The following is a 22584-nucleotide window of genomic DNA, read 5'->3' as shown; positions in this document are numbered from 1 at the left end:
ACCTGGAGGAGGGGGTCATTTTAGCCTCCAGGACTCGGTAGAGAGCTAGTGTTCAGAACGAGTCATATGCTGAAAGGAAGTCGTTTATGTTCTTGTCTTGAGCCTCTATCAGTGTTGAAAATGAAATGTACACTTCCTGTCGGGTGACAGGTGGGCATGCTCACCACTATTCTAAACAACTTGTGACTGTTGAAAATGTAAAATTAAGATCTAAAGGAATTGGCAAGATTGTTTGTCCTGTCAGTCTCTGTGTTGCCCTGTGATGGACTGGCAACCTGTCCAGGGTGACCTCGCCTCTCGCCCGTTGACCGCTGGTCATAGGCACCAGCACTCCTCCTGACCCATTAGGGATAAACATGTAAGACAATAGGTGGATGCTACCTCTTCATTTCTTCCCTGGAGCGGCTACCACCAGATGCTAGCTATATCACCAACCTGAAATGTTGAGACTCTGTTTGCCTAGTGGTGTGTAGAAAAGACTGGTGTCACAGGCCAAGAATGTTATCTTCCCCCTGATAGAAAACTAGCGATAGATTTGGTTCCAGGTCACAATGTGCTCTGCTAAATACCATCCAAACAATAAAAAAAAATACTGCTCTGTGCAGTCCTCTGACGGTAAGACCTCGTGCATAATGGAGCAGGATTACTGTAATTATCAGGCTGTGTGTGCGTGCAAAGTTTCAGCCTACTGTTGGGATCTATGCCAGGGACGTTCTTAGGATGCTGACAGATCTAAAGAGAGCTGTAAGACAGATAATTATCTAAATTGTCTTAGTGTGATGACTAGTGACATAAAAAGCACATTGTTTATTAACTGCACTTACTATTTAGTCTTTGCCAAACATTTAAACATAAGTGTGCATGCAATGTCCTATCACTGCTCTATTCACTCAACATCCAAAGAAGTGCTTACACACAAACTAGAATTTGCACAGATTTAACTCAACCTCCACACAGCTCACTAAGACTTTACCCTTTGCTCAGGAGGTTGGGGGTTTGTCCGCTGGGTTCCCTCTCCCTCTGTCTCTGTCACTTTACTCTTCACTGTTTGCTTTCACCTTGGGTGGCCATTGCATTACGTGTATTCTGGGAACTTTTGCATGTGTTCTTGGTCATTTTGTGTTTGGTTTATGTCTATTTTGCTAATACATTTTTCAACTTTGGACATAGACAGTGTTACAGATGCGCAGTTCCACCAGGGCTTTTCTAATTGGTGCTGGCTAGTCTGAAGGAGCTGATTGGAGGAAGGCTGCTCTATGGGGTGGAAGCTTGGAAACTGCAGGAGGAGGAGCTTTGTCCTTGTAGGCAGCACAAGGTCCACCCAGACGTTTTGCACAGCTGAGTGGTTGCCATGGAGATTAAAGGATTTCTTAAACATGCATGAAAAAATCAAAGCAATACTCCAGCTATATTTTGTAAAGCTCAAAAAAGTCGATTTTACATGATACTGCCTCTTTAAAACTGATGGTGTACAGATAAACTTGTGTGGTGATGAGGATTTACGTTGAATCACAAGTTGAATCTTCCTCTTTCTGCCGATAAGCTTAAAGCCCCAGTGAGCAGAAGTCGTAAATGATGTTAGACATCTTCTAGGACTTAAAACCCTCCATCTTTCTCAGCACTTCCTCAGAGAGAGCACAGCCCCAGCTGTAAACATCACAGAGTTTGCGGCTTGAAAGGAAGCGTGGCTTCACTTCCTACTTCACACCCTGTAGATCTTCAGGAACTATCAGGCCTCAAGGATCAACAAGGTAAGTCAGATCCAGAACAATAACATTTTTAGCATGTCAAGTCACTGAAGAGAAACCAAAAGAGTAAAGAAAAAAGAAACTGTATAAAGTTGCACTGGATCTTACACCTGCTTGCTATAAAACACATGAAATAAATTTGCTTATTAGCTGTGTTTCCATTAAAACTGCACAAATTGAAATTACAAAATAAATTTGCTTCATTGAAACACGCCTATTTTGACAAAAACACATTTTTTGATCAATTTTGACGGTAGGTCAGGTGGTTTTTTGACTTTATCGAAATGAGTGTATTCTGTAAAACTGCAATGGAAACACTTTTCACATCACATGAGTCATGTGATCAACAACTGGATGTTACTACTGGTGAAAACCATAAAGAAGACGACAGGAAGTGTCACTAATGTTTCTTGAAACATTTGACTTCTCTAACATAGACCAAATTAGGAACTGGGCTTAGGACCAACTTCACCCAAGAACACTGCTGTTAATTAAGAGCGGGATCACAACGTCCTGTGAGAGCAACTTTTTCTGGCACAATTTTGGAGTAATTTATATTTTTCAGCAAAATATAAATTGACTTAAAGTCTGGAACAATGAAATTTAAGACCAGAGGCTGGAAAACTTCCCAGATCTTAGTGCTATTGAGAAGATGGTGGGTTCTCAAAAAAGTGGTGGATATGCAGAAACAAACCAACTGTAGTGCAGCTGAAGCACATAAAAGAAAATAATGGTCGTCCATCAATCTGGATTTGATCTGTTGATATTCAAGATGCCAGATGAACTTCTGTAAGTCATAAAGAAGAAGGATTAGCACTTAAGAAATTATTTAAACACAGTCAATATATTTACTCAAATATATCTGCTTGTTGTCGCAGCTTGTTATTGCATTCCTCAGGACAACTCCAGCCTGTTCTTTGGGAAAAATGTCGAAATGCTGGTTGGACTGGCTTAAAAAACACAAGAGGTTAAAAAAGAAATCAATCTAACAAACGTACTAATTTTAACTGGTGAATGAAAGAATGGCCCATATATGTGTATATGTGTTGTATGAGAGAATGTTTTTTGCCACTACTGAGGTGTCTGAAGCTACACCTTCAGACACCAACAATGTTAAAAATGTTAGCATTTTTGGCATTGAAAAAATGGGAAACCCATCTTTTGACTAACTGCCAACAGACAAACTACATTATAAGCCATGACAGCAGTCACATGACTGATAATAACTAACCTCTGGAGAGACACACAGCGACTGTAAGCTGCTGTCAATGTGAGAGTCATTCAAGTGTTATGTTGCTATTCCACAAGAGCAGCCTTAACATCACAGTCAATAAGTTCAGTCAATCCACCGCTCACATTATCTGAATGAGTAAAGGAACTTAATAAATATAACTCAGGATTTTTGAAGTAAAGTTCTGCTTAAAAAAGGAAGAAGTGCCACCAACAGTCTTCCTGCATGAAATACATATTGAGAGGAATTTTCTGATGTGAAAGCTAAGTGGTGTAAGAAGCAAAAATATAATCACTTTAAGTATATACAGTAGACCCCAATTGACCACAGTTTTTGTTAGTACATCTATTTGTGAATATATTTCCAACTTTGGAGTGTGGAAAGTCACTTCAAAGTTTTTGTGGAATGACTCTTAGTGGAATTTTCTGTTGAGCATACTTGAAAGAAAATGCAATTTGGGAAGGCAAAATATCTGGGGGCTATGCTACAGTAGTTGACACAATTCAGGTGTACCATTTCTTTTCCTTGGAGCTGATTGGCTGTACCCCTAAGTAGGTGTGCAACATTGCAGTTTTTTGGCTGATTGCCAATTACCAATCTTTAAAAAGCCTGACCTGCCAATTCCAATTTTGGCTGATGCCATTTTTTTGTCTGAAATGTTGCTAAATATAGCAAAAAAATTGCTGAGTTTGCATCAGTGGGGTGACTGCAAACATGCAGACATGACTTGATGGACTGGTCTGTCAGTTAAATCTCACTCATGAGAGAGAGAGCAGAAAAGGACAGCGGTTGATTTTTAGACCTTTGTCATACTTCATATGTATGTATTGGCCGATCACAGATCTCCTAAAATTAAGAAATCGTCACTGATAAATCGGCTGGCTGATAAATCAGTGCACCTCTACCCCTAAGAGCAGAGAAAAGGAAGACTATAGCCGTTAGCTTCTGCAGTAGCACTAAGCCGGTTTCCAGCTGTCCGTATCAACACATATTGAGGTATATTTGGTGCATAAACTATTAAAATATGCAGTTTAAATGATTTTAGACAATGTATCAAGTATTTTTATAGTTTAACTATTCATGGGCACTCCCAGTGTGAATTACTTCAAAAAAAAAACAACCCCTGAAGTTGGAATTCTAGGTGGGAAGGTCAAAAGTTGCTCAGCATTCCAAGTTCAGTCTGCTACATGTAACATACACACACACACACACACACACACATCTATCCCTGCCAAAGGCAGCAGGTGTGAAATATTTAGTAATTCTTAAGACAATATACATTGGGGGAGGATATTCCTTTGTGTTTTGTATGCATAAAATGGAGAGAAACATGTTGCTTTTGATTTGTGTTGCTAATAGCCAATAGCATCAGTGCTTTATCAGAACCTCACTTAAAAACTCTTTACACACGTGAGAGATGTCAATGAGAAACCCGAGGCAACCAGAGGACAGGTTACTTTGACAGTTTTATTTGTGAAAAACTACAAGCAAAATTCATAAATAGACATTTCTATTTGAAACGGAGGAAAAATTATCAGGTTAGCCTAGAAGCGCAAAGTCGTGCACATGCCAGAAACATGTATTAGTTAACATCATTAGCTAGACAAGGAGCCGTGATTTGCTGAAAATGCTGCGTACATTTCCACACCAGGAACATAAGGTGACCATTTCACAAGAAGGAAACAATGACACATCAGCTGGAAGTCGAACAAAAAGGGAGGAAACAACAAAAAACTGGACTAAACAAAGAATGGATACTTGTACTGTCCCTAAAAGTTTCTCTCTTTTTTCTTAAACCAAGCAAAAACTTTAAAAGTATTGTACAAGACATTGTTACAGGAAGAAAAATTAGTTTTGTATAATACACTTAATTGGAAGTTCACGTTTAAGGTTATACAGTAAATAAAACAAGCATTTTATATTTGGGTCTCTGAACAAACAAAGCTAAAATATGTAACCATCTTTACACAGTAAATTAAGGTTACTGGTCGCACACAAGAACAGAACTGCTTGCGCGGGAGGGGAAAAAACCTGGAAAACTAAAAACAGAAAGAAAGGACCTCAGCTTAGTTACTCATAGTGTTTGCCTTTGCACCTTTTTAAAATTCTATTTACAAGCAATAATTCATATACCCAGCAAAATGGCCATCTGTTAATTTAACAATGAATGCCGTGAGTACTCCATCCCTGTGAATGTGGTTACAGCTGAGGCAGGTGAGAGAAAGCAGCTTTTCCAGACCTCATCGGTTCAGATTGTGTTTAATTCTCCCTCCTTCTCAGCCTCAGCATAATTTTTACAGTTCCGTTTCTGCTCAACACTGATTCTGTATGCAATAAAGCACAAAACTGTAGCTGTAGCTTAAATGCAAGGGTGGTTAAAAAAAGAAAGTTAACTCCTGGACTTGTTGGAACAAGATTATCGTTCTTTTGTGAGAATCTGCAGAGCAGATTTCATCCTCCCCTCTACGGTTCCTGGGAGTTTCTATTGCTCTATTGGTGACCTGTGGGGGGAGCTACGTGTTGCTGCACTGCGTGAAGCTAGCTTCATACTTAACGCGTTAACCTGGGCGCGAGGGCTTACTAGGCCAACGCGTTGGCCTCGCGCGTGTCACAGTTGTGCGCCTCTGAATTTTTCTGTGAACGGCGCCGCGCGCGCCACCGTTCATACAAACTAGAGGTTTTGGACGGTTCCGGTAACACCACACTGGCGTTGATGTACTTCCTCCATGAAGGCTCATTTTAGGAGAATACGGCTACAATGTATGCGCCAATTATAAACGCGGTAGCAAATGGCTTGTCTCGCGCGCTGAACACAAACTTTCAAAAGCGCAACTATAACTTAGCTTTTAGTCAAGAAGAATGAAGCTTTTGTTTTTTCTTATTCCATTAAGGCAAAAGTCTACAGTACAGCAGCCCGTTCCTCCCCCTTCCCCCACGCCGGGTTAGCCACACACAGAGACACTGAGTGTACAATAAGAACACCATTTACATGGATTATATTAGTCTTTATTTAAACTGTTATTCATCTCACACATTAGATAATTGCATTTCAAATTGTTATTCATCTGTCTATGTATCATGTCATTATGAAATTCCTTTGGTCCTTCAATAAATAAAACTAAGATATCATATACACATTTATGCTTTATACAATTTCTTACAGGTTAAAGGAAATTATGTTGGTCTATTCTCAGCTAAGGTGTAAAGTTCTTTAAAATTCTTATATTAAGCCTCGTTGCTATAAAATTTTATTCGCATTCCAATAAGTACTGTCATGTTTTTTGCCTTCAGTGACAGGAGTCTTAAATTAATACACATAAAAAGACAAGTCAATTGAATTGTCAAATCTGATTTTTTTTTCTTTTCACTTTTCTAGCATGCACTTTCCGTGTGAAGAAGATGAAGATCCAAACATTGTCTTCAGGACCACAACAAAAATAATTAAAATTATTAATTTTTGACACCATAAGGTCTGCTTTTACAGTGTGACTTGGTTTCACCAAGAACTGCATCCTTCAGTCAAAGAAACCAGAAAGCATGGCCACTCCAAACTCTGACCTTCAGCCACGAAACTCAACGTGTGAAGCATGGAATGCAGAAAATATCAACAGCTTTTAGTGTTTTACACAACAGCCTACACTGTACAGTGAGAGGACAGAAGGTATTGTACAATCTGCGAGAGCATACTAAATGGGAGTCAAGCGGGTTAGAGAATAAAAAAATTGCTGAGGTTTCCACAGTGCTGTTGAGAAACGTGGAGGACAGTTTGATTCATAAGCACTTTCTCACATTGAGGAAAAAATGGGGACTCCCAGATCTGTAGAATCACTTCACAGTGTATCTAGCACCTGTGTGTGTGTAATCCTAACATTTTTAATGTAGTGAAAACACTGATCAACCAGCAGAGCTACGCAGCAAAAGCCTGAACGTAAAAATCAGAAAATATCAAAGCATATAGGTGCAACAGGTAATAAATAAGGGTAATAATAGTTATTCAAATGGTGGTGGTTATTGTGCCCAGCAGAGATTTCTTCTTCACAAAAACAGAACAAACGGAAAAAAAAAAAAAGACTTGGCCTCACACCCATGTACAAATATAAAACAATACAGACAAGTATTTGGATGCTACCAGAAGGAGGGGAGGGAGGTTAATCCCTGCGGCCAGGACGACACAGGTAAGTTTGTTTCCCCTTAAAAGGCGCCACACACCGTCTCTCATCCAGCCGACTCCGTTCAGCATCCAGGGGGAAATCATGGAATGGAGGGCAGGGCAGCAATGGGAAATGGTGACAACTCCCTCTTCACCCCCCCACCTTCAATGGGATCCATAGTGTTCAGATGTATGGGCGAAGAGGAGAGGGGGAGTGAAGCACTGGGAGGCAATGGGGATACACAAAAAAAAAGAGAAGCAGGCGCTCAGAATGACTCGTCGTGCCCCACAGACAGGTCCCCTTTGGGGGTGGAGGCACGCGACGAGCCCTTGTCCATGCTTTCGGAGCCAGAGCTCTGATGCTGCTGTTCAGAGCCCGCGCTGGACGTGATGGTGGATGAAGACGTGGATGAGGAGCGGGTCTTCTCCTTAAAGTCCGTTATGATCACTGTCACGTTGCCTACGGTGATGGCCAGCTGCTGGGCAGTGCTCCGATCAATGTTCTTCAGCTTGGGCCTGATGGCGTACACAAACAGAAACGCTTTTAAAAAAAAATACATTTACAGTTTCACAGAGGGGGAAAAAAAATTGACTGATGAGCAAAATTAAACCGCCAGTCCTGATATGTCATCTTTTAGATGGTGCCGACTAGAGATGCAACAATCTGATAGTAATATCTGTATCAGTCCCAAAATTTCAAAAAATTCTAGATTGGGTATTGGTGACAATGTGCCCAACCCATAAGGGCAGACCTGTTCAGTCTAATTCTATGCTTTGTTCTCTGAATGATGTCTTGCTTTATTATTTATTTTACATTACATATAAAATTCCTAATTGCACTTTCTGAACCATTTTATTATTTTACATTGGCTGTTATACTCCTATTTGCACTGACTGAACAAATTCAAGTTGTGTTGTTTTTACATGTTTGACCAGGCTTGTGAAGCCATTAGTGGATTTAAGGATATTGTACTGGTGCAGAGATCAAATTAATTTGTAATTCACTATATTAATGTCTTTTTAAAGCAAGAAACATTTTCAGTCAATTCAACACTGTTTTTCATCTGTATCGGCTGATTCTAAACCTCAGATATTGGTATCAGATGTGAAAAAAAGGGTATTATTGCGTCCCTAGTGATAACACTCTTCAGTGTGGAAGTTGTTACTGAGAGAAAAAGAGTTAGTTGGCTATTCTTCCAATCACTGAGGTAAAATTCTTTTACTAATGCAAATCAAGGTGCATTTGTAGGTAGATTAGCAGATATGAATTAATGACTGTGGAGCCGCTTTGTTCCTGAAAAGAAGTTCTACAATTTCATAATTTATAAATAGTTGAGTAGTGTTTATATTTAGACATTTTAAAAAACTACTAGTACAGCTTACATGGTTTGGGCCAAACAGTGTTATATAAAGTACAATATTTCCAAAAATTCATAGCAAAAAACCCCCAACAACTTTGGGACGCTCCAAAAGATTGGGGCCCTGAGCTACTGCCCTATAAGCCCTTTCTAAAGTCTGGGTGAAGAGGAGAGGGTGTTATCATTTGAGGCACCAGATTAAATCTTCAATTTAATCCACATTCCCATGCACTTAACCTAGTCTGAATAAAGGAATAAAATACAGAAAAAGAATAAGGTTGATACAACAAGAACAACAGATCTTTAATGCATCCTGGTGCTAAGCTGTTCAGTAAAAACAGTATTTTAAAATCTATCCTCTGAGTTGACATCATAATGTAGAACTCTGTATCATCTGCACAGTAATGGTGGAGCTACCTATTGAAACAAAGAAATCTCTGTTCTTTAGGTAAGATTAAAACCAACTGAGTAGAGGACCGGAGACCACGGAGACCAGACTGAAAGATATCAAAGCGTTTGGTTATCGTTAGGAAGCTATTTAACTGATGAAACACAGTTTTTGCTGATGAATGGAAGGTTGCAGATTGGCTTTTGCACTGTTGAATTACAACAGTGTAATTCTGTAGTTGTGAGTTGTCCAGATTGTTCTTTTTAATCAGTGGTTTGATAACTGTTGTTTTTGAAGCCTGGGTGAAAACAACCAATGAGAGGAATGAGTTTACTATTTACTATTGAGTCAGATCAGAAGTAATGACAGGCAAAACTTTTAAAAGGAAAGTTGTGAGAATGATATCGACACAGAAAATTTAGCTTCATTTATTTAGAATAACTTATAAGCTTGTGAGTAGTTAACATCGAGTCATTTTTTCCTGCATTTGTTATGACTGGGCATAGCATTGGTCAGTAGGTAATTGAGCCATTAGGAGTAATAAATATATATTACATTGAACAAATCAGTTTGTGTTAAGGTACATGATCTTCCTGCTCAAATGAAATGCTTGAACATAAGAATTATCACTGGACTTTCTGAAAGGCGGTTCGTCTCCTAAAAGTTAATTAAAACTTTATTACAAAACTGTGCAGTGTGAATATTAAGTACTTTCAAACACTTCATACAAAAATCAAGCACTTTCCAAACCTTAAAAACACCTTTTTTAAATGCAAACATTTTCAAGGATTTCAAGCACCAATGCAAATCTTATTGGTCTGTTCAGAGGTCGCGTTAACAGAATATTTTCCGTATTTGACCGGTTATTTTTTTAAACGACAGGAAAGTTTGAAGCCAGTCGGTCATTTGACAGGTTATAATTCACACCCTTGACTGAAGTGAATTATAGATTTTAAGCAAAGAGTTCATCGCAGAGGCAACTAAAATCAATTAATAAAAAGATCCTTTCTGAATATCATCTCATGGACTCTGAACTAAATGCCTGTCAGACCGGGAGCTGACAGCGTGTTGAAGAGTTATGGACCTGAGGCTTTGGAGCATCTGGTTCAGAGGCGCATTCCAATCCTTGGTAGAAATGGCGCGTTTAATACCAGTTTCCAGTAAAAACCAGAGAAAAACAAAGAGTTTTCAATGTTGTGTTAATCCATTTATAGTCTAAACCAGGGGTCTCAAACTCCAGTCCTCGAGGGCTGCAGTCCTGCAACTTTTAGATGTGCCTCTGCTGCACCACACCTGAATAGAATAATTAGGTCATTAAGGCTCTGGAGAACCGATCTACACAAGGAGGAGGTCATTAAGTCATTTCATTCCAATGTTTTGTACCTGTGGCACATCTAAAAACTGCAGGACTGCGGCCCTTGAGGCCTGGAGTTTGAGACCCCTGGTAAACAGAGGTGCTGGCAGTTTATCTTGAGGAAATAAATAAAGGTGAAGAAGTTAATAAGAACGCAACATGTGCAGTGAGCTGCAAAACCAATGCTGCGAAGAAATAAACTTAACTAATCCAGCGGTTTTAACAAATGGAGCTGCCCACCAGGAGAGCGGTGCTCAGGAGGAGCACGGCAGACGTAGCATCTGTCCATTTCGGGAAAGCAAAACCACGCAAAAAAAAATTTTAAATCCTCGTAAAAGTGCACGCCCGGACCGCACAGAGGATAAAAAACTCGTAGAGTTCCAAAGATCAGGTCCGGGATGGTATCCAGTTCACAACCATGCTGGAGACTCTGTGGCCAGACTGATGTAGGCCATACACACATATTCTGGTCTTGTCAAAAGCTAACTACATACTGGCATAATGTTAGCCTTATCTTGAAAAACATATTGGGATATGGAATACCCAGATCATGTAAAACACTCTACCTGGGATGCCTCACACACGATGTAATTCAGAAGGATGATGAATATCTGTTAAAAATATTACTTTCAGCATCAAGGAAAACCATCACAAAATTATGGTATAGACAAGACCCTCCTGCAGTGGAGCAGTGGCTGAACATTGTGGAAGAGATTTTCGTAATGGAGAAAATCACATATAGACTAAGATTGCAGGAGGACAAGTTTGTTGTTAAATGGGAAAAATGGAGCGACTACAGACGCAAGGAGAATGCCATTGTTGTATCCAGCTAAATATGGACACGGTTGTCCAACATTGTATATGAAGTTGAATGTATTGATACCTCTCCACTGTATGTGTTCAGAAATGTTCAATAAAAAATAAGTATTAAAAAAAAAAAAAACTCGTAGAGTTCAACTGATCGGTTTGGATCAGACAGATTCAACTGACTAATGAACCAGCGCAGATTTTTCTGCAGATGCAAACCAGGAGGAATTTATGAGGCGCTGTGCGTTCAGGTCCCAGCAGGTGAAGTGCTTGTAATTTATTTGGAGTCATTTAATTTCAGTTATTCTAAGTTTTTGGAGCCACAGTCAGTGATTTTTGTCACTATGGAGAAAACGTTAGAAGCGTTCATCTGCTTTATGTTTGATGGATCTGGATTCACGGTTCAACTAGGTGAATATTAACTAAATCGCATAAAAATCCAGCCTAATGTTAATATGATTATAATTTGAAGGGTAAAAATATAACATGACCAATTTTCTTTAATGCTGTTGGTCAAAATGATGGAGAACAAAAAAGTCTAGCGTGACCTCTGGGTCTGTTGATTAGAAATTTGGCCGACACCAATTTTTTTCCGCCTGAGAAGTTGATAAATATAATGACAAAGTTGCTAAGTCAGCAATAGTGGAGTGACTATTAACCACACGTATGCAGACGTGACCTGGTGGGCATGTCCGCTTTGAAGTTAGAGGAAAAGGACACAGTGGCTGATTTTCAGACCTTATGTGGAGGTAGGTTAGATTGGTTTAACATGTTTGGAAGTAAATGAGAGCGTTAAAATACTTAAATATTGTTATTTAAGAACATATTATACTTTGAGGAGATCTTTTAGAGGGTGGGGAAGTACATTGGGTTATAGTGCAGTTTTATATTCCAGTTCTTTTCAACACTGGTCCTCAAGGCACACTGCCCTGCAACTTTTAAGCATTCCTCTGCTTTAGCACACATGATTTCAAGTGATGGCTGATTAACAGGATTTTGCTGAATTTGAATGTGGTGTGTTGAAGCAGGGGGACATCTACACACATGTAAGTGTGCCTTGAGGACCAGGGTTGGGAACACTGCTACATTTTATGTATGCAAAAATATAAAATAAATACATTTTAAATGTACAGATACTACTATTCCATAGCTCGGAGGAGATAAAAACAGTGAAATAAAGTACACTTTTAATTTTTCAACAAGTCAGAATAATATATTAATTTTTAAATAGCATTTAATCAATTACGGAAATCCAAAAAGCTTTACTAAAAATCCAAAATCAAGCATATCTCTGGTCCCAAGGGCATGTGAGGATGCTTACCAGCATCATGCAGGTGGTTACTAGATTACTGAACTCACTGGGTGACACATCAAGAGTCAGAACAAGTGCATGAAAAACAGAGTGGGTGTTTAGTATAAGAGATCAATTGTGAATCACTTCACGCTTCCACGCCTCTTTACTGGATGAGTTTCATTAACCAGAAGTGCAGTCGTGTGCTGAGCCATAGAAGGCTTACTGCTCACCTGGAAATGTGAGAGTTCTTGTTGGACTTTGTTGCCGATTTCCCAGACTGTATGCTCTGTTTGTCACTTGGAGGACTCTGATTGTTGTCCGATTTGGGTCTGCGGGAAAACAGAAATGAGGTGAGGAGTTATGGAAAACTGCCATCCACAAGTCAAATTTATCTGTGTAGTTTAATTCAGAAAAAAAGGCAGCTCAAAGTGCTTTACATCATAAAAACATCATACAGTCACCAATTATGAAACAAGCAATAAACATTACATTTTGTCAAATATCATCCAAATCAACAAGCAAATACACAAATATCTTTATCAATGTTCCATTTATTACTACTCAAAAGCAACTCTAAACAGTTGAGTTTTAAGTCCAGACTTAAAGGAACTCAGTGTTTTGGTTGTTTTGCAGTTTTCTGGAAGTTTGTTCCAGATTTGTGGTGCATAGAAGCTCAAATCTGCTTCTCCATGTTTGATTCTGCAAAGCAGACCAGAACCAGAAGGCCATAGTGCTCTGAAAGGTTGATACAACAACAGATCTTTAATGTATTTTGGTGCTAAGCCGTTCAGTGATTTCTAAACTTACAACAGTATTTTAAAGTTTATTCTCTGAGCTCCAGGGAGCCAGTGGCAGGACTTTAGAAGATGAACGCCTGAGTGTGTTTCTCTAATGCTTGGACAATAATTTCAGTTATGTTTCTGTTCAGCTGGAGAAAGTTATGACACATAGACGCATTGATTATGCCCAAGTGACAACCCAGCATATTAACTCTGACACTGACTTGGTCTTTTTGCTGCTGGGCTTCTTTGTGACAGCTGGGGTGATGTCCTTCTCCCTGTCAGGTTTGTCTTTGACAGGCTGCTCTATCTCGCTCTTGTCCTTCTCTGTGATGTCCCCCTCTGGTACAACGCTCTCAGGGCGCTCTCCCTCGGGGCGTCCTTCCCCACCGGCCCGCTCTCCTTCGCTGTGTGGACGCTCCTTGTCAGTGCGCTCACTTCTCTCTCTCCGGTCCTTCTTGGGCGGGGGAGGCATGGTGTACTGCTGAGCTGCCTGCTGGGCGACAAGCTGGGAGTTTATCCGGGGTTTCCTGTGGAGAAAATCCGAGGCACAAACATGGATTACTGTCGTAGTGGAACCGTAAGCTGACCCTCATCATGCAGCAACATGGTCACACTGCAGCAGACAGGGGTGAACAAACACAGGTACCTAGTCCTAGTTGTAGAGTTGCTTATTAGCATTGCACCTCTGTCTTGAAGGCAATCTCATTAACTCAGGGTAGTAATAAAACAAATGCACGGGATCACAAGGTGGAAAGTTGGCAGAATGTCGCAACGGTTCTCTAATCTGATTACTGCAGGGTTGGCCCTGTTTGTCACAGACTAAGATTCAGTCAGTCATGGTGTTTGCTTTCTAGCAACCACAGAGCACTCCTGAACTCTAATCACACTATTATGTTGACGCATTTAGAGTGTCCACACAGAAACTGTGACCTCTCCCTCATTCTGCTCTGCAAAGACCAACTGTAGGGAAGTACAACATCTTGCAAAATTGTTTATACAATTTTTTCCACAAACTTTGGTGTATTTGGGGTGACGGTGGTAGGAGTTCGCCCTGCAATCAGTGGATTGCTGGTTCAATTCCTGGTCCGCCTGCTTCACCCGCCTTGCCTTATGGTGTGGGTCAGAAGGGCCAATGGCACAAAAATTTGGAGCCTCACTTCTGTTAGCCTGCCCCACGGCAGCTGTAGCTACAATCTAGTAGCTTGTCATCAACAGTATGTGAATGAGCCCTTTCAGATTTCAATTGGAGATATAAAAGGGTTTACAAATAAAATTGATTATTATTATTATACTGGGATTTTATGTTATAAATCAACACAAAGTAGTTTATAATTGTGAATTAGAAGGAAAATGATGCATGGTTTTCAAAATTGTCAAATTTTAAAAACTAAAAAATTGACAAGCGTTTGTTTTCAGCTCAACTTTGTCAGTTCTTCACAGAAACACTTTGGGCACCAATTGCAGTTTTTTAGCTGATCACCAAACTTTAAAAAGCCCGACCTGCCAATGCCAATTTTGGCCGATACCATTTCTTTTTGTCTGATTAGTCACCAAATATAGCCACAAAGTTGGTAAGTTGGTAACGGGGGAATATTGTTATCCACCCACATGCGTCCTGTGGGCTGGTCTGTCAGTCATCCCTTTCTCGTCTCAGAGCAAAAAAGGACAGTGGCTGATTTTCAGACCTTTGCTGGGATAGATACGAGCGGTGATAAGATTTTTTAATTTTTTTATTTAAGCATTAGCCAATCGTTGATCTCTCAAAACTGAGGAAATAGGGGCCAATTTATTGGTGCACCTCTACTTTTGTCATCTTTCTTGGTTCAAACTGACATTTTGGCCCATTCTCCTTTGCAAAACACCAAGGATTCAGTCAGATTGTATTAAGAGAGTTCAAGTTTGATAACAGATTTAGGTCCAGACTCGGACAGACTAGGCCATACTGCCATATGCTTTGATCTTTATCACTGCCTTGCAGCTCTGACAGTTCTACTGGTTGATTAAATTAATTCTCATCATTCACTTTTCCAACTTATAAAAAAGGTTTTCTTCCAGAATTTTCCCAGTATTTAGCTCCTTCCATGTTCCCCCGTGATGCTGCCACCATCTTGTTTCACCATAAGGTTATGTGCATACCTTGTGCACATGTAGCCAAGTCTTTATAAAAACAAATATGTCTGCCGCATCGTTAAAAAAAAAAAAGAAAAGAAAGTTTCAGAAAGGTTTTCATCCACATGAATCCTAGCAAATCCACCCCTCAGTGTTTTAAACATGCCAAACCTACGTACATGGGGCAGTGTAGCAAAAGACTAAAATTCTATCAGCCAATCAGAATCTTTCAACACAACCATGGTTTTTTGGTAGGAATTAAACATAGAGGTTCATTTGTATGGACAAATAGGTTGAATACTTTTAAATAGCATATATAAAGTTAATAAAACACAAGACGATGTTGATTGGAAATCATATCAAAGCAAATATGTAGATACAGTATATTAGTGCCTTATTTGTTGCAGACTGTAATGCGATAAATGGACCCTACAGCTCTGTTTTCCCACGAACACACAAAAACACAAATTCAGAGTTTTCTTAAATCTCCATTTTGGTCTTTCAAAATAATTTTTTGGGGGACATTAAACTGAATTTTCATGTTAATGAAAGACCGGTGTTCTAACTACTTGTGCTACCCATGAATCCGTCCTACCTTGTGGTAATGCGCATATCGATATTATGTTACATACTGCTTACTCAGCAGATTTATAAATACATCCTGCCCGTGGAAGTTTTGTTTCATCGGTTTTATTTTGAAAGATTACAGTAAGCTTTATTTAATTTATTTTATAGATGGTTTTCATTAAGCTGCTGTATTACTTCATGTTTTAAGTTTATATGACAGGCAGTTTGTAAACATATTTATAAATGGCTTTAGTTTGCCTGTACACTGTAAAGACGAATTGGCGTCAACTATGTTAATCAGGACAAAATATGTTGCTTTGTGGGCTATTTTGTCCCTATACTTTAAAATATTTTGGTGTAATAACACTTTTTTATTAAACCGTGCTAAATAGAGTATGTTGGTAGCGATACTATGTGAGATTGAAGTTATGCATGTCTACGATGTAATATTAGTGTATAAGAAGATATCCTATCATTTCAGGTGCACAGTGACTTGCGCAGTTCGGTGGACACATTGTGGCTGTGCTAAAGACTGCCATGCAACGTATTAATGCGCAAAAAAGATTTTGCGGTGATCTGTAGATGTCTGCGTTTAATTTAATTTTCATAAAAACTTGTTTCCCCTGTCTGATATTGTGTCATTCTTACAAACACCTCTGCGTGTAAAATATTTTTATAAAGATGGGATATTCTAATAATTAGTGCATACATCTGCGATAGCTTTTCATTTTAAATGGGTAAGCTATTTTCCTTCATCAGGATGTCTCAATCCTCAGTATTGTTCGTGGCTGGACTGAAGCTTCCACTTCAGTCTTGTCACTTAAAGAATGTTATCAAATGATATTTAACATCAACACAAACCGCTATAATTTTCAGTTTGTTAACATGATGGTAGCATGATATAGCACTGACACATAGCTATCTATCCGTGCTACGGTACGAAAATCTGAAGAGATAGCACTGACAGTAAGAACACTGGAAGACCTAAACGTGTATTTGTTTCCTCAGATACCTGACTACATGTGAACTAGACCTTAGTTATCATCAAACATATCATGTTTTGCACGCAGGCCATAAAATTTTATCTTGGTCTTATTTGGTCAGAGCATCTCTGCATCACCGAGTATGAACACTTCTGCACTAATCCAGACATCTGGGCTTAGACACACTCATACACACACACACCTGCAACCTAATGGACAGCAGCTGGCAACATCTGTGGAGACCCCTCAGGGAGAGGAGAGGCTGACTGCACAGCCCAAACTGCAGCCAGCAACTGCTGGCTGCAGTTGCCAGCAGTTGACGAGAACAACTCCCTTCTCTTCATGGAGAGAAGGGAACCACTGCTGCGTTCCTGCATCAAACCAACACCTGTAGGCTGCTGAAGTAGCTAGCCTCTTATCAGGAGAATCAAATGTATACCAAACCCTTCAAATTCTAGCTCAGACACACAAGCAAGCAGGGATATAGAAAATCAGCAAGTATTTTTTCTATATCCCAGGAGAGGAGAGTCCTTGATCTTCTCACCACCAGTTTACCTGCAAACCTGCAGTCAAATAAAGAGCTGAGAGTTTAGGAAACACACGTGTTGAAGAAAGTTGTCTGATTTGAGCACCACTCCAGATAAACAAGAGCTGCTGCTGAACAAATTAGAACTTCACGTTTCGTTTTAAGTGGCTTTCTGCTGAGAGTGGCTTTCATACAGCTGTGGTTGAAATAAAGTGGTTAGCCTCAGTGTTTCGATTTGATGATAGTCCGGTTACTCAATTCTGCTCTCAAAACATTCTCAGGTTCTTTCACTAACTGACTCTCTCCACTCTGCACATCTCTCTGTTTCTCGGTAGAGGACTTTGATCCTCTGCATTTGTTTAGAAATGTCTCAGCACGTTTCTTGGAAAACCCTCCCCAAGAGCTGTTACACACTCGAGAAGAGCCTCCTTAGAGAGGAGGAGGGGACACACGGCTCATCAGAAGGTGATCAATTACAGAATAATAGAGCATCATGTTGTAGAATTTACGCTACACAAAAAACAATAATGCGAGCTGCAGTGAGTACTGATGAGTGTTTGGCAGTTGATCCATCAGATGCAGAACCCTGGGGTTTTTCTACCTGTTGCTCTGTGTGAAACCTCCATGGAAGGGATTAAGAGAGTGGGAGCCAAATATCCTTCTATTCTATATTCATTATTCCCATCAAATAATGATGAGAATCATTATTCTCATCATTATGAGAATAATCACTATTACAACTTGTTACAACTTTTAACAAATTATAATAGTCTTTTTAGTAGCTTGCTTAACTGCCTTGCACCTAAGGATTCTAAGAAAGTGCTCTTATAAAATACCTAATTATTACTTTAACCACCTCACAAAATATGTTTAAGTCTCTTGAACGTCTCAAAATTTTTTGTCACATTTCTACCACAAACTTCCATATAGTCTCATTTTATGTTATAGATCAGCATAGGCCTGTCGCGATAAACGATAAATCAATTAATCGTACGATAAATTAAAGCTATCGACGTCATTTTAATTATCGGCATTATCGTCTCTTCCGACCTTTTTCTCTTTCAGCTAATGAGACTGAATGAAAAAGGGCTCAACTCCGGTGCTCTCCACCGACTCCTCCCTTCCTCATTTCCTTAGTGTAAAGCCCAGCGCACACTACACGATCTTAGAGCTGCCAGCCGATTGTCGGTCCATTTTCAAAACCTGACAGACCACACATTAGCCGACAGAAATCCTAGGTATAACTGTTCGATCCGGTTCGTTCCTGCCGTGTGGTGTCCAACAATGGGCACAAAATAATGGCTACAAGTCCAGTTAACTAATTTTAAAACCAGGCATTAATCAATGCTTTACTACAATCTACCTGCAATGCATGTGGCTAGTGTCAGTCCTGACCGAATGAAAATCATTAGAACCTATTTACGTCACGTTAACGAAGAACAGCTGAAAAGTTACCGGGTTTATCAACTGCGGTAGCAATTTCGCTCCAACTCCTCCCCTTGTCATTTCTATATTCTTTGCATGTTGAATAAACATTAATGTTGTTTCCACATATCATCTCCAACGTCCGCTGGACTTCGGGTTGCGCCGTGTCAGCTGTTTGGGATTACCCGACGTAATTTCCCCTCAGAAAGCGCGGAGGAGAATCCGCACTTTCTGATTGGCTACCTGTCACATTCAACAGGCTGCGTTAAGCTCCCAGTCGGGGAAAACCTCTGATTTAGATCGGAGCGACCACGATGATCTACCGTAACACACCACACAATCTTAGAAAGACCAACGTTTTAAGATTGTTGTAAGGGGAAAAATAGGAGCAAAAATCTTATAGTGTGAACTATTGCATCAGGTAGTCGATGTGCCCATCTTCTCTATTTAAATCTAATTATTACTGAAGGGCAACACAATATACAGACTTCATAATCTGCACTCTTTTGGTTGAATGCAGTATTTATTTCCACTTTGGCTTTATGTTGTTTAGTTTTTTTTTCCAGTACATTTTTTGTTAATGGAGACTGAGAATCCATTTTATTTTTGTTTTTGGTTGTTTTGTTTATCAGTTCCAGTGTTTAGTGTTCTTTTGAAAATAAAGTGTATTTATCTTTGGCAAGAAATCGCCTGCATTATTACGTCATTTCCATTAAATCAGTGTAAAAAGGTCTTCAAACAATATTATCGTTTATCGCAATAATTTTTGAGACAATCGCTCAGCAAAATTTCCTATCGTGACAGGCCTAGATCAGCACAATGTAACAGATAATTGTGAAAAGATGAAAGAAAATTACATTATATCCAACATTTTCTTACTTCAACATATTGTGTTTGTACAAGAATTTCCTTTATCTACAATTAAAGTAGAGGTGTGCCGATAGATCAGCCACTGATCATAATCGGCCAATTTCCGTGAAAAAGTGCATGATCGGTGATCGCCGATCACTGTGTCTTGTTGCTGATCACCAAAACCGATCACATTTATCTCACTTCGCAGCCTGCGTGGGCAGCTTATCTCCTCTTTTCTTCACACTGTGCAAGCACGCAGCAACAAAGCCTGTCACGTGGAACTATAACGCTCTGAGAGTGAATGGGGACGTTTGCGTGTTGTGGCGGAAAAATTACCTCAGGGGGGAAGCACGTCTAAAGGCATCAACACAACGAGTCTAATATGGTATTTAAAAAATAAACACTTGACGGAGTTTGGCTATATCGAGGCTCACTGCAGGAAAAAAGGACTTCCGGAGCGGCCAGACAGAAGATAAAGCAGCACACAACTACAACACTCACCCGGATTAGCATCACGGTCAGAAAGCTAAACTAATAACCCAAAAAATAATTCAAGTCTTCAAGCTGGCAGTGTAAGACGCTGGTTCTGCTCTCGCTCTTGAACTGCCGCTACGCGCTACTGGTAGTAATATTTCACAGACGTAGCGCTGCTCAACTTCCACCAGACAGTGAACTCTGACACCGAACAGCTGCTTAAAGCTGCAGCTTGTAACTTAAAAAAAAAAGATTTTAGATATGTATTAAAATATGTCTATTATGTCCAAATTAGATCAATTTACTGCCAGATAATTTTTCCATTTTGCAAGATAACATTTATATCTAAAGTAAAAAATTAACAGCCATTCCAGGTGATCGGCAAGGATCGGCAGAGATTGGCCTCATGGATGATTGGTATCGGAATCGGCAGCAAAAAACCCAATGGGAGCATCCCTAAATTAAAGGGATCAGAGTTTAGTTGGAAAATATTAGTGAACATACAAAACCATGAAGATTTCACAATCTAGCACACAGAGGGAGAAGGTTCTAGAGGTTTTTAAACGGTTCATGATAACCTCTGGAGGAGCTGCAGCGATCCACAGCTCAGTTTGTGAATCACTGCAACATCTGGAGCAATCCACTGGCATTAAGAATGTGGCAACAAGCAAAAAGGTTGCAAGGAAGCCATAATAAGTACCATTTGCCTCAAGCCATATTGGGAAAACAGCAAACACGAGACGGACGGAGCTCTGGTTAAATGAGATCAGAACTTTATGGCATACATGCAAAGCACTAAAACAGGAGGAAAACTAACTCTGGACAGCACCCTGAACACATCGTTCCCACAGTAAAGGCCAAGATACACTGCTTGTGTCAGACTCTTAAAGCTCAGAATTTTTCCTGACGTACAGGGTCTGAATCGGGGTTCCTCTACAAACCACCCAACTTGTGAGATTGAGTATTCACAGTATGTGTCAGAAATCCTAGCAGCATAAGCATGTTTTTTCAGTCAAACTCAAAACTGTTCAAACAAAATCGCTGCTTCAGTCTTTCAAACATTTCTCTTGTCTTTAGTGTTCAATCTGTGTATTTTGTTGGGCTAAAAGATGCCTAATAGATAGTGGACACATGGGAGATGCAAGTAGAGGAAAGACTTTAGGCGCTCAATTTCTCACAGCAAGCTAAGCAAGTTGGGTGGTTATCAACTAACTCACTCTCTCATTGGTTGCCTACCAAGAATCTGCTGAGTAACTTGCGCAGCAGCAGTTTCATGTTTAGCCATCATGCCTCATAACTGCTTAAAAATAAAAAACAAAAGAATGGAATGAAGGGAAAAAATTTGTACCACAGCTGGAGAGGAAACTGTGGACAAAACAAGAAAGCTTACACCACCAGTTTGGAAAGCATTTCAGATATCCAAAAAATCAATCCATCAATTATCAATAAAGTGCTATAAAACCCTTATGTCCTGATACATATTCTCTAGCCCTGCATTAAACTTCAATAAAACACATTATCAAAATGCAAAAAGCTTAAGGATACAAATACTTGTTCAAGGCACAGTAAACCATACTCAAGTGATTCATGATATTTAACCAGACCCCTTAGTTGGGTCTTATTTTCAACTGAACTGAAAATACATCTAAATATCAAACTCTGCATTAGAAACTATTAAGAAAAGCTTTCAGAGGTTACTTGAGCAACAAGTTCCCACACCATGGATCTCTAGAGAAAGAAATGTTTCTCAAAAGAAAAACAAACAAAAAAAACAGCTGTGAATAAATGTATGTCAGCCCACAGGAGCAGCAATAACTGTCTGGCAGAAAGAGCAGTTAGTTAAAGAGGCTGTGTGTGAATGAGTGATTGATAACTAGAGGCCAAGTCAGAGCTTTAGATTTGTGTCAGCAGGAGGTGGGGGTGCATGGCGGAGGCATTCGTTGTTTGCTGCCCTGTGATTCAGAGCCAAGTCAACCACAAGTTGCATCTCCCATGACACAAATAGCAGCTCCCATGATAAAGCCAGCAATATTTATTAACTGACCACATCTAATGGCTCAGCACAGCACTGGCCTGAGAGTCATTACCACAGCTTGGGCATCCTGCTCTGTGTGTGATCCACTTTATCTTTATTAAGCTGTGGTGCTCTCGACTTTAAAATAGTCCTAGCTAATATATAAATAACTCAATGTACAGGGGTTGGACAATAAAACTGAAACACCTCTCATTTTAGTGTGGGAGGTTTCATGGCTAAATTGGACCAGCCTGGTGGCCAATCTTTATTAATTGCACATTGAACCAATAAGAGCAGAGTGTGAAGGTCCAATTAGCAGGGTAAGAGCCCAGTGTTGCTCAAAATATTGCAATGCACACAACATTATGGGTGACATACCAGAGTTCAAAAGAGGACAAATTGTTGGTGCACGTCTTGCTGGCGCATCTGTGACCAAGACAGCAAGTCTTTGTGATGTATCAAGAGCCACGGTATCCAGGGTAATGTCAGCATACCACCAAGAAGGACGAACCACATCCAACA

The 22584-nt window shown here is 39.8% G+C and overlaps 1 protein-coding gene across 2 annotated transcripts in view; it reads right to left on the bottom strand.

Moving 5' to 3' along the window:
• Nucleotides 1-4426: 4426 nt before the first annotated feature.
• The window catches only part of rybpb (RING1 and YY1 binding protein b), a 32167-nt gene continuing 14009 nt past the window's right edge, over nt 4427-22584 (bottom strand). Inside the window, exons 3-5 of one of the 2 annotated variants that reach the window (XM_032548985.1) lie at nt 13322-13639; nt 12561-12659; nt 4427-7645 (exon numbers count right to left, since the gene is read on the bottom strand). In XM_032548985.1, coding sequence (XP_032404876.1) covers nt 7396-7645; nt 12561-12659; nt 13322-13639 — 667 coding nt within the window. In that variant the 3' untranslated portion in view covers nt 4427-7395. The remainder of the gene's footprint in view (nt 7646-12560; nt 12660-13321; nt 13640-22584) is intronic. The other variant, XM_032548986.1, reaches the window with a different exon arrangement.

Source organism: Xiphophorus hellerii, chromosome 20, assembly GCF_003331165.1.
Source record: "Xiphophorus hellerii strain 12219 chromosome 20, Xiphophorus_hellerii-4.1, whole genome shotgun sequence".
NCBI classification, from domain to species: Eukaryota; Metazoa; Chordata; class Actinopteri; order Cyprinodontiformes; family Poeciliidae; genus Xiphophorus; species Xiphophorus hellerii.
The sequence above is the reverse complement of the archived record's forward strand: the minus strand, read 5'-3'. Positions and strand labels throughout refer to the sequence as shown.